At 46.8% G+C, this 13,165-nt stretch overlaps 1 protein-coding gene across 2 annotated transcripts in view; it reads right to left on the bottom strand.

Moving 5' to 3' along the window:
* Myzap (myocardial zonula adherens protein) overlaps nucleotides 1-12,880 on the bottom strand; it is an 82,239-nt gene extending 69,359 nt beyond the window's left edge. For both annotated transcript variants that reach the window (XM_021645460.2, XM_021645461.2), the window contains exon 1: nucleotides 12,703-12,880. In XM_021645460.2, coding sequence (XP_021501135.1) covers nucleotides 12,703-12,777 — 75 coding nt within the window. In that variant the 5' untranslated portion in view covers nucleotides 12,778-12,880. The remainder of the gene's footprint in view (nucleotides 1-12,702) is intronic.
* Between the last annotated feature and the right edge of the window lie 285 nt (nucleotides 12,881-13,165).

The raw sequence follows: 13,165 nt of genomic DNA, 5'->3' as shown, positions 1-13,165 counted from the left end.
TGTTCAAACAAGAAGCTATTAAATAACTTCAAAACCTTCTAACATTTAGAAGTGGCTCAAGTTTCATAACAAAATGCCTAAAATGATCCCATTTCACAGATAAATGCCAAAATATATAATGCAAGTCACTTCTTGTCTAAATTCTAAGTCTTCCAGTGATGGGGTAGGAAGTATTTTCTGCTTTTCTAGCCCATGTATTTAACTTTCCTACAGCAAACATGGCTTTTATCTTATGCATTGTGTGTGCATGTCACGGCACGCAGGTGGCAGGGCAGAGGACAACTTTGTGGGATCAGTTCTCTCCTTTCACCTTTCATGCTGGTCCTGGAGATCAAACTCGGGTCACCAGGCACGCCACGGCAGGTGCCTCTACCTGCTTGGCCACCACCCCACCAGCCCGATCACAGCTTTCGTAAAGTGTTGTCAGTCATGTTCATATTCACTACTCACAGCAGGAAGAAGGGATTTAAACGTCTACTTCCCGATGGAGGGGCCCAATACATACATTCAATAGAATATCACTCAGCCTTTGAAGAGGAAGGTGGTCCTGATGCATTGAAAACGTACTACCCGAAGGCAAAAACATAAGAGCAAAGCAATTCTTTTGTATGACGTACCCACACCTGTCACACTCATCAAGAGAGGGGGCAGAAGGTGCTGCCAAGCGCTGAGGGCACAGAGAGTGGGGAGTGGGTGTTCCTGGGTGTAGGACTTCAGTTTGAGGAGATGAGAGAAATAACAGTGGCGATGGAGCCACAGCAGTGTTAAAGGCACTGAGAGCCACACGCCTGTGCACTTCAGGACAGTTACGGTGACAAATATCATGTTTTAAGTATTTTAGTTTTGGAACTGAAAGAAAAAGAAGCCAAAAAAAAAAAAAAAAAAGCTGCTCATGTTTGTTGAAAGTTAAAAGAGACAAGACACAGACTGGTGTCCGAGTGACAAGGCAGGGACACTAAGTGAGCCATGCATTTCATACGAGCTGTGTGCCAGGTACCAGCTAAGTGGCCCTAAATTAATTTAATCTTCAGCACATCCTCTTGGAAAAGGTCCTCTTAACAGGCCCACTGAGTGACAAGAAAGCTAAGTCTCGTGTGTGTGTATGTGTGTGTGTGTGTGTGTGTGACACTGGGATATAGCAGAGCTAAGATTTGAACCTGGTGGATCTGCAGAGCCTGTGTTCTTACCATTCACATTCTCCAACACTATGCTCCTGAAACACCATATAGGCCTGACTCATGGGAAGGAGGCCTGCTTGTCCCTAATATACATTACGTTGTGGTCCACTATATCTGTTTTAATCTCAGAATATATGGCCTCATTATGTAAGTATAGGTCAGTGGTTCACAACCTTCCTAAGGCCACAACCCTTTAATACAGTTCATTAGTTTGTGGTTCATTACTCTAATTTGGCCACTGTTATGAATCCTAATATAAATATTTTTGGAGATAGAGGTTTTCCAAAGGGGTCATGACCCAGAGTTTGAGAACTGCTAGTATAGGGTATTTATTTATTTGTTTGTTTATTTATTTGCTTTGTCCAAGACAGGGTCCCATGTATCCTAGACTGGTCTGGAGAATCTTGAACTTCAGATCTTACAGCCTCCACCTCCCAAGTGCCAGTCATATGGGGCATGCACCACCCTGCCTGGGTAGTTCTACTGAGAGACCAAAAGATTAAAAATCAGCTGTTATTATTAAAGTTTAAGGCCTGAACTAGCTGGGTGAGGTCCAGTAATGCCCTGAGGGGAAGAACCCACTGTACTGCATTTTTTTCCCCACTCACTAGAGATACAGTTGCTAGGAAACTGGCCCATACCCCTAAGGAGGGACACCAGATTATTAATGGTTTGGGGACCTTCCTATAGCCGATCATTTCAAAATGCAGCATTTTGACCAATAAATGCTTGCCAGGCAGGAATCGCCCCTGCCTTGGGCATGTTGGGAGGGATGAGAATCTTTAAATCACCCAACTAACCTGAGCACGGGGCTCTCGGCTCTCATAGCTTTGGTGGTGGTGGGTGTGAGCCCAAGCTGCAGCTTGTAATGATTTATAATAAAAAGAACCTCATGTGTTTACAGCGGAATCTGTTTATTCCTGGTCTTTTGGGGTTCACGAACTGGGCAGAACACTAGGGCCTTGTGTATCCTATAGGCAAGTTCTGTCACCTAAGCTGCATGGGGTTTTTACAGAGGCAATCACGTAAAAATGAGATCACAGATGCAATCCTTATCTAAAATGATTGGGACACTTGTAAAAAGGGAAAGTTCAGAGACAGATGGATAAGGAGAATACTCATGACCATGAAAGTGCCCGTCTAACTCAGGTATGGTGGTACTGGTCCATACCTGCAGCTACTTGGGAGGCAGAGGCAAGAGTATGGCGAGCTGAAGGACTACTTGGTGACAAAGTGAGTTCAAAGCCAGCTTGAACAACTTAGTGAGACCTTGTCTCAAAAAAACTGCCAGGCTGAGCATGGTGGCACATGCCTTCAATCCCAGCAGCCAGAAGATAAAGGTAGGGTATCTTTGTGAGTTCAAGACCAGTCTATATAGCAAATTGCGAGCCAGCCAAGATTACACAGTGAGACCCTGCCTGAAAACAAACAAAAAGAAAGAAAGAAAGGAAGGAAGGAAGGAAGGAAGGAAGGAAGGAAGGAAGGAGGAAAGAAAAGAAAAGAAAAGAAAAAAGAAAAGAAAAGAAAAGAGAAAAGAAAAGAAAAGAAAAGAAAAGAAAAGAAAAGAAAAGAAAAGAAAAGAAAAGAAAAGAAAAGAAAAGAAAAGAAAAGAAAAGAAAAGAAAAAAAACTAAAATTTATTTCCTAGCATGCACAAAGCCCTGAGTTTGTTTATGGCTATATTTACCTTGGTTCTTTAAACATATGATGAGGCTTCAAGTGCCTTTCCATTCTTACTTTCTTCTGGGCAAGCTTCATCACCCAGTAACCTCAGGATGTAGCTGGCTGGACACCCAGGGTTATCTTTGTCCTGACCAACTTTACAACAGCTTTCAATGCTCACAGCCAGATAGGCTGGCTAAGAGGAGAGCAAGCCATTCTATTAGGTAGCTCTCTTCCTGGATGGAAGAGAGCAGTAACGGGAAACCGGGTGTTGCCTGTGGAGAAAGGCAACCTTCTAACTGCAGCCCATCCCACCTGGCTAAAGCCAGACTGACATTTACAAACATTAAAGTATAAGCCAGGCCAGGTGGACCATGCAAATCTGTGATTCCCAGTGATCATTTCTGTCAGGCTGAATCTGAGCCATGGCATATCTGTTGGCAGGAAAAAGGAGGTTTTTGTTTTTTTATTTTACTGCACCACATCCCATACATACATGGGGATGTACACACATGTATGTGTGTTCATGTGAACAAATGCATACATGCACACAGGCTCTAACATCCACTGGCTATGCGGCTATGGATTCTGAATTCCAAGAGTAGCAAGACGAGAGTAAAAGGAAGGCATGCATCTAAATATGTTAAGATTGTGTGTTTGTATGTGTGTGTCTCCGCATACATGCATACATTTATGTACAAAAATATGGACACACACATGCCACAGGACATGTGTGGAAGTCAGAGAACAAACTTAGGCAACCTTTACCAACATGTGTGAGGCATCTTGGCTGTTGGCTGCTCCAGGGGCCAGGCTAGCAGGCCTCCGGGGATCCTCCTGCCTCCGCCTCCCATCTCTCTGTAAGGCTGCTGAATTACAGTTGGTAAGTGGGTTCTTAGGATTCAGACGCAGGTCCTCACCCTTACTCAGCAAGTGCCTTCCTGGCTGAGTGACCTCCCCAGCACTATTTTTATTAGTATCTAGATACTATCACTGCGCTCTCAACCTACGCATTCCAAAACAAAACAGGTCCGCTTGGCTTCCTGACCCTCATTTCCATGGAAACTATTTGGTCAATGGAATGTGGGACACTAGATAGTAAACAATGGCTTTTCACTGGCTGATGATGCTGTAGAGAGACATTTTTCCTAATGGCCATGATTTTAAAGAAAAAGACCTTTGCCTTAGCTCAGCCAAAAGTGAGATGGAGCTTCGGTATGGTTCAACCCCTTCTCCACTGGCCCTCCCAGAACTCTGACATTCCTTCATGCACTCTTCTCATAGTGGGCCACCTACACCATGCCCATCAGGCTGGGCTGATTGCACCATGGCCACCCTGAGGTGCACAAAGCCACCAGTAAACACAATAGCTAAAAATGAAATGAGCCTGCAAAATAAAAGCTTTGACTTCAAAGCCATTCAGCAGTTACAGCAGATGCCTAGAGCTACACCCTTGGGTCCTACCCAAAGCATCTGCTCTCATCAATAGAGCGCTTTGATGGGAACATTAAAGAACACAGCTCTTCTTAATAGATGCTGATGACCCACTGTCGATGGTATGTAAGCAACTTAGCCCCAGACTGGAGCAGGATCCCACACCTCCCTAGCAAATATATAGTCCCAGCGACAAAGAAAGTTGCTTGCTGGACAGTGGTGGTGCACGCCTGTAATACCAGCACTTGGGAGGCAGAGGCAGACCCATCTCTGTGAGTTGGAGACCAGCCTGGTCTACAGAGCGAGTTCGGGACAGCCAGGGCTACACAGAGTGACCCTGTCTTGAAAAACAAAAACAGAAGAAAGAAAAAGGAAGTTGCAGAACAAAATGTTAAGACTAGTACCATTTTTGCTTTTGGACACACCCTTATAATTAATGTAGATTTAAAAGGGAGAAAAACACCTTTAATGAACCACAACTGTTAATGCTGTTTATCACAAAGGTGGCGGGGGAGAGGCGTCTATGTGGCTTGCAACATTTCAAGTAGTTTTTAAACTAAAATAATAAAGGAACTGGAGTGGCAACTCAATGATTAGAAGCATTTTCCCCCAATCACAAAGACCAAAGTTCAGCTGCCAGCAGCCACGCAACAAGCTAGGCACCCTGTCCACACTGAGGGGGATGGAGACACATGGATTGCTTGAGCATAGCTGAAAACACACACACACACACACACACACAATCAACAATAATAAAAATTAAAAGAGGATATGTGTGGACGGGGTGCTAGCTCATTCTCCCTAAAGTGGATAGCTTCAGGAGCAGCAAATGAAGTATGCTAGAGGCCTGGGAGGTATTCTGAATTCCTGATAAAAGCTCTGATAAGGGATATGATCTCTGAACCCTGCCCATTAGGTGACTGGGGATAGTCCACCTCCCTCTACCCATCTTCCCAATGGGGAATCTCCCCTGAGTAATGTCAACCTAACATGGCTTATCTCAGTATTTTATGATACTAATCGCTACAGCCTCCTGGAACCCAGAGCTTCCCCAGGCTAAACAGTGCCAAGAAGTAGTTACTGCAGTTCGTCCCCAGGTGTCCCCTCAGCAGCTGGCTCAGTCCTGGAGTTCTGAACAATGTGGAGAACTGCAGCTCACACACTATTGGTGTCCCAGCATCCAGCCCAGGAAGCAACCGTCTATTGCAGTGGATCAAAGAAAGGAGCTGTGCACAGCATGCTCCACTCTTGAGCACTGAGTTCCTACGACTTGGAAATTACTTTTTAAGGGCTAGAAAGGAACAGGATGACAAAGAAGCTGCTGTACCCCAAGACCTTGTAAGCTATTAATATTCTCAAACAAGGCCACTAAAAAACAAACAAACAAACAAAAACATGATGGTTGACATAGCTAATGCATTGTACTGAGATGCAGGGTAGCTTGGAGACTAAAGCATGGGGAGATCTGCATTTCCTGGGTTATGGCTTTGACACTACCTGTGAAACCTTAAGAAAGTGGCTTCAGCCCCAGTGCTTTAGTTTCCTTAGCTGTGAAATAAAGCTAACAACGCTGTATTCTCTTCAAGGGTGGTGGTGAATTTAGCTGACACATGTTAAGAGCTTTGAGCAGTCTCTGGCACAAGTTGGAGATTGTGTAAGTTTCTTGTTGTGCTGATAAAGGAAGTAGAAGCTTAGTCTTAACTGGAAGCAGGACTCTATGAGAAAGGCAGCACCTAGACATGCCACATGAGCTGGGTATAGAAGGACAGAGAGGTCCTTTTTGGCTCGGTGAGGTCTAGGAGATCCATCATCACCAAACAACAGACATCTCCAAGACAAGATATTCCAAGATAGCCCAGGTGCAGCTCGATGCTGACATGTCCAGAGAGTGACATGTTACATACAACCTGAGCTATCCGGTTAGCAGATGAACGTAAACAGAGAGCTAAGGGCCAAACTCTTCCAGTCAACAGAAAATGGATAAAGAGACTAACACTGAAATATGAGTTCATTTCAACATTCAACTGAATAATGAAGTGTCTCCTGCACTACAGAATGGATGGAAAGGAAGACACAGGTTGAGATCAGGCAAGTGTTTTACCAGGATGCCTTTCATAGCCTTTCCAGGGCCTACCAGTCTATCAATGTGGTTGGGTTGAATTTGTTTGAGGGAGTGAACTCAAACAAAGGAGACCAGACCTGAAACTCCCTAGAGATTCTTCCATTGCTTTCAAAGCCACCCTCCTGGGAGGAAAGGCAAAGGAGAAACAGCTAGCATTCAGGTCTTTTTTTTAAAAAAAAAAAAAAAAAGAAAAGGTACAATCAAGCCTTTGTAGCTCAGGACACTGGGGAATCCAGGCCATCCTCTGGGGCTCTGTGTGACCCCTTTGTGGAGGCAGGGGTCCTCATCTTAAGGCACACTGGGGTTTTCACCCACCTTTCTGCTCTCAGCCTCTGAAACTGCAGTTCACCAAAGGGGGAGAGGAAATCTGTCTCAAGGGCTGGAGAAGATGATCCAGGGAGGTGACAGTTTTGCTAATCAGTTTGCAAATTGGATATCCCTAAGGAAATGAACCAAATGCATTTATGGTTCCCTCAGGTCTGGTCCACTCCTAGTGTGGGGCCCTGCCAAGCTGCCCTGAAAAAGAGCAGGTGTGGCCTTGGTGGGTGTGACTGGAGGACCCACCCCAACCCCCTGCTGGAAACAAAAGTATGCCACCTTTGGAACCTGCAAGCCAGGCTAGGTGGGAATGGAACACAAACCATGTAGATAAGGCTTGCTGTGACCCTGAACTTGTAGCTTCATTATCTATATCAAGGTGGGATCAACATATATATATATATATATATATATATATATATATACATACATACATATATATATACATATATATATATGTATATATATATACTGAACCATTCAAGTTTTGTAGGCCACAGTGAAATACACTCTTAGCTCAGAGACATTGAAAACAGAGCAGGCCAGATCTGCGTGGGGAGCAGCATGCAGCCTCCCCTCCATCTCTTCATGGGAAGGAGCTGCTGCCTCACAAAATTTACCAAGAGGAAGACCAGGGCCTCCCTTGCTCACTCAGCTCTTTCTGGATCACGTCTGTATTATGCCCAAATGCCAAGAGCTGAGAAGAAAGCATAAGTCCACAAATGCACACAGGGATCCCAGTATATCTAGCAGTGTTTTGACCCTTTGGCCCTGCCCCATCCATCACCTTGAAGGCCATCTACAAGGCCCAAGGGATCTTGTTGGCTGCCTCAGAATATCAGCCTTTCCAAGAAATCTGTAAGGGGAAGCAATGGCTATAGACACTCTTATCCTCAACTGTTACATGGAGTTACATACTCAGTTACATGGAGTAGTTCCCAATAAACAGTCTTCAGGCTGTGTTCCATACAGTTCAAAGCCTGAGTTGGTGCTGAGGGAGACCCAGATGGAACTGTCTTATGCTGCCTTGGTAACTCTGTGTAGAACCAAGGTTGAGAACCACCAACTTAAACCAATAAATAAAATTCCAAGTGTGGCAGAGGAAGAGGCCCGGAGAGTCCTTGGGGACCGTCCCAGAACCCGCAAACTTCTCACCTGGGCCAGCGTTCCCACCCACTTGTCACCTGCTTCCCTCCCAGGTAGGATGGAGGCATCAGGCCGGCTGGATCCCGGGCCTTCTCTTCTCAAGTTCTCATTTTCCAAATGTATGTGAACTGAGGTTTCTTTCGGACCCTGGCTGCCATTATAGCCCTGCTACCCACTTTGGGTTTTATTGAAACATGGTCTCTCACTAGCCTGGAACTCACCCAGTAGGCTGGCAATCCCCATAGATCTGATTGTGTCTGCCTCCCCATTGCTGAGATTATGAGCACACATAGCCTCCATGACTGTGTGTGTGTGTGTGTGTGTGTGTGTGTGTGTGTGTGTGTGACAGAGGGAGAGAGACTAAGAGAAAGAGATCTATATATACAAATATATATATATATATCACATATATATGGTTTCTAGGGCTTGAACTCAGTATTTGTGTGGGGAACACTATGTCAACAGAGCATACCTCCAAGGTTTCTAAAACTTCTCAACTAATCATGCTTCACACAACTGTGGGCTACACAAAGCAGAGGAAATGACGGTTCAGGGCAGATACAGATTCTCATTAGGGGAGAAGCATGAAGAAAAGAGAAAAAACCAAAACAAAAAACAAACAAGCAAACAACAACAAAAAACAGCATTAGAAGCTCCGGAGAGGGAGGTGTTTGAAAAACCTGGGAAGAGTAGAAAGACAGAGGACAGGACAGACAAGGACCTGGACATTATGTGAGGAGTTTGGCTTTTCAGAGGCCCCTGGAGCAGCAGAACTGGGTGGCTGGACTTTGCATGTTTAGAAAAGGTCATTCTTTTCCACAAAGAATGGATGTGAGTCAGCAATATGGCTTACAATTAGGAGCCACGCAGTTCATCGGAAGAGAGAAAGGGGCGAGCGCCACGGTTATTCTCCCGCATGATGGAAAAGTACCGGGGCCATTTTAAACCAGAAAGCAGGTAACGGCTGAAGCACCTCAGGTTTAGCTCCAGCGAGCCAGTTCTTGAACTCAGTCAGACAAGTGAGGCTCACTGACTTGGAAGGGTGTGCCAGCCACCGAGAAGCTTGGTGGGGACACAGAGCTCCACGCCCTTGCTCAGTGCGGATGCATGGTATGGAGAAACATCAGCAGGGACCGGATTTAGGCCTTTGCGATGGCCTAGGAACAAGGCTAGACTCTCCTTCCATACACTCCGTAGAATAAACGTGAAGTGTTCCATAAACCAAGTATCCTTCAGAGCCCCAAGTCTGACCAGCCTACACTGAACAAAGCAAGATGGGGAAACAAAAGAAAAAAAAAACAAAACAAAAAAAGGCTGGTGTTTTTCTGAGCCTGTAACTGTCATGTGTTAGTGGCAGAGGCTTTTGGCTTAAGTCCTGGTGATGCCATGGTTCTAAAACTCTACAGCCTGGCCTGTCAGGAATTGGCTCAGGAGGATCCCAAGCAGGAGCCAGGCAGTTTTCTGAACACAGTGAAAATTTCCCTCTTACCCCAGTGGATACTGTAACCAGCTTCCTTCCATCAGGGGCTGAATTCCCCCAAAATCCCTTCCTCGGTCCTACGGGAAGGTGGAGTTATGCGCACACACCCCTTGGATTCCACAGGGTACAGGATGCAGAGCTATAGACTGCTTCCTCCACTGAAAAGAGGAAGTTAGGAAAACACCTGCCAGCCCCTTTCACATGCCAGTCACAGAGAATTCCTTACTTTGAACCAACATGGAAGGTATAAGACTGTGGTGAGGACAGGTCAGCCAGGAAGTGATGATGGGCAGGACTGTCCTGGGTTTTAAGAGAGAAAGCCTTTGCCGAGGGAAGGGCTGGCCGGGGGACAGTCTTACCCCATGGCCTTGTTTGGATTTGTCTTTTGTTTTAGTTGTTCATTCACTTGGTTTCTAATGCTAGCAGCAGAGGGCCATAATCCCAGACACAAGCAGCCAACGCTCTTATCAAGAGAGCACCATGCTGCAGAGAATCGTGACATTCTGCTCCGGCCCGGGTGATGAGCTCAAAGTACCTGGCTACAGGAGACAGCCTGTGCCTTCCACTCCAGGCACACAACCCGGCCACACAACTGACTTCACTTTGAAGGCCTGTGCCGTGGGATTAACCTTCAATTACAAAATTCCTTTCAAAATCCTGAAGTCAAGTGTCACACCTCCATACCCCTCAAGGTCATCATCCCTATTCCACAAACACTTTCTCTTTCCACTGTGGCCATAGAGAAAACTGTTTTTGGTGCACAACTGGTTGGAAGGCAGGTTGTTGTTTTGTTTTGTTGTGTTTTTCTTAATTCCCACTGATGAGTGTATATGAACGCCTCTCAGAGTTCTGTTTGTAGGTTAACAGAAATCACTCTCCCTCCTCCCCCTTGGGATGGTTTCGGTCCAGAGGGAAGTAAGTACATTTGCAGGTGGCAGTCCCTGAACAAAGGGTGACCTGTGACAGCCTGGTCAGACACTGCCCTTGCGGCTGACTCAGGGCAACTCCTGCACAACGTCAGCCGCCACCGACACTTCTGGTTGGCCTGAACTCAGAGACAGCACAGGCTGGTTCTTCCCACAGCCACTACTTTGATAAGCCCTGTGGATAAAACCGATCTATTTTAATAGCCAGCCGACCTTTTGACTTTGAGGCACGGCATGGCCCCTGACAAAGTCCACACTTGAGAACCATGCCATTGAGTTACAAAACAAACAAAGGCATCTCACGGAGTCTTAAGAACGTTTATGATTCTGAGCTTGACTATATCCAGAGCCGCCCTTGGCCACATGCAGCCCAGGACCGACAGGTTCACTTTGAGACCATCTTCCTTCCAACATCAGAGAAGAGGTGAGAAGGTGCAGGACTTGTTGAAAACTCTTCAATTTCAGAAACATTTCTTGTGGTTATTTATTTAGTGTATAGTTTTATTTTCTTGTACTTTTTAAAAGTTTTCTTTTAATAAGCGCTTTGTTCCAAAACAGGTCTGGCACACATTATCATGCAGTCTGTGTCAAGTATCCACTGAGAGGAATGATAGATTTCTTCTCACAACTAATTGTGTCAACTGCCCTCCAAACTCCTGCCCCTGCTGGGAACACCAAGTAGCAGCTTGCCTGCAGGGAGAGGCTTGCCTCACACACCTCAGGGAGAGCCTTCCTTTCAGCATCACTGAACCCTGGAAACACCCTGCTCACTACAAAAATCATCACGGCATATCTTCTGTTACAGTGTCTGCCTCAGGGAGCAGCTCAGAGCTGAGTGCTCAGCCCTGTAGCACCCAGAGACAGAGCTATAAATACTCAGTGAGTCAGTTAGTCAATCAACACACGATAGCTCCCAACACATGCCCTGCCAATGCACACACACACACACACACACACACACACACACACACACCTGGAGCCTTTAGAAATAATCTGTCCACAAGAAGTGCTAGGATGCTCCAGGCGGTCCGACAGTCTGAATTCGGAAGCCTGAGTTCTTCAGCACAAGGTTTTGAGGCAGTCTTTTCCAAGAGACAAAAACCTTCCCAACAGCGTGTCCGAACACCATTCCAGGGGAAAATCTCAAAGATGCTACCAAGTGAACCAGCTACATCTGTTTTCACCCACAAAATCCCAGAACTACCTGAGTCCCCCTGGGTGTGGGGGTGCTACACACAGCCCAGGGCTGCCTTTTCGATGATTTCATTCTTTCTCGACCAAAATTTTGCTCTAATTAACAAAGCTTTCCACAGGAAAAGGCCAAATGCCCATCTTGCAGTAAGGGTAGGCCTGTGGTTGGAAACCCACTAATCAAATGTGAAGTTTACCAAATGAAGCCAATGATCCAGCAACCAGAGTTCTGTCAGCCTATGTGTCTCCCACACACACACACACAAATACAAACACACACACAGAAAGACAGAGAGAGAGAAGGGGGGGGAGGAGACTACCATCCCTTGGCCCTCACCCAAAAGCACAAAATGTCTTTCTTGTATAGCTAGAGCAAGATAGCTTTGTAAGGAAAACACTACAAGTCAGTCAAACACTTCTGACTACAGAAGAGCCTTTTGGAAGAGGATTTATCCTGTTAGAATGACCCATGGGAAAACAATTAGAGAAGAGGTGCATATTCAATGCCATGATACCAGAAGAACTTTAAAGGCCACACGCCAAGCTCCTAACTGCTCTCTGAGTCCCTGAATGTTGAAGGGGCATGGAACATGAACCTGACAAGTCTGGCCATTCTTTCCCAGAGCATCTGGGGAGGGTAAGAACAGATTCAGCCAAGACTGAGGCTAAACAGATTTCCTCAGGGAAAGCTCCCTGGAGATGATGCCCAGGGTTTTAGGACCGGCTCCATCGCCACAAAGAAGAAAGTGCCTGCACGGCTGGACTCTGGGGTGATCTGCTGCTTCAGCTGTGGCCTGCACACAAGCAGCCACCTTAGCAGAGCCTGCTCCTGAATTAGAGGCGATCTACCACGGGTGGGTGGACACACGGATGCTCCCAACCGAGAGACGTGGGAAAGTTCACATTTCAAATACATTCATTACTTGTGCATCTCAGGGTAGAGACCTCAGAAACACTCCCCCTTGCCTTTTTAAACAGGTGTCACGTTCAAACTTGACTTAACAGGGGAGACACAAACCAGAGGAAAGTTCTGGGTATCCCACAAAGTCCCCTAAACCCTCTCTTCCAGCCGCCGGTTGCACCCAGAGATAGGGTCACTGTGGAGTCCGGGACTGGCCGGGAAACTTGAGCCAAGACGAGGTGTGGGCAGCCAGCAGCTGCAAGCATTCTCCTCCCCACATCCCTACGGAGGGGGCGACAGGGATGGGTGAAGGAGACCCGGCAGCACCTCCAGCTAGCTACTCACCCTCCTACTAGGCGTCCCGGGCGACTTGGTGCTGCCACCTGAGAGCAGGGTGACGGTGGACGTGGAGCGCAGCATCTCGCAGCGGCTGTGGAGCGAGGGCTGGGTGCCCGCGCTGCTCCGGGGCAGGATAAGTGTGCGGGGCGGGCGCACCCTGCGCGGGGGAGGCTCAGACACTGGAGGCCGTATCTTCCGCGGGGCTGGAGCCGGGCATGGGGAGGAGTCTGGGAGGGGCCCGGGAGGGGCGGGGCCAAAGAAGGTTCTCCAGACTCGTCTGGCAACATTTTCTCCCCGTAGTTGAGCGTCATCCTCTTCGTATCCCCCCTATCCAGTCTTCCTGCATACACTGTGGGTCCGGGCTCTGCGTGTCCTGTTCTTTAGGCCTCACGCTTTTCACCAAACCCACTGGGATCCTTGCTCTGTATCATTTCCCCCCCAGTAACTTGAACGGCTATTATTTTGCCTC

The sequence above is a fragment of the Meriones unguiculatus genome, chromosome 6, assembly GCF_030254825.1.
Source record: "Meriones unguiculatus strain TT.TT164.6M chromosome 6, Bangor_MerUng_6.1, whole genome shotgun sequence".
Classification (NCBI taxonomy): domain Eukaryota; kingdom Metazoa; phylum Chordata; class Mammalia; order Rodentia; family Muridae; genus Meriones; species Meriones unguiculatus.
This window is presented reverse-complemented; position numbering and strand designations above follow the sequence as displayed.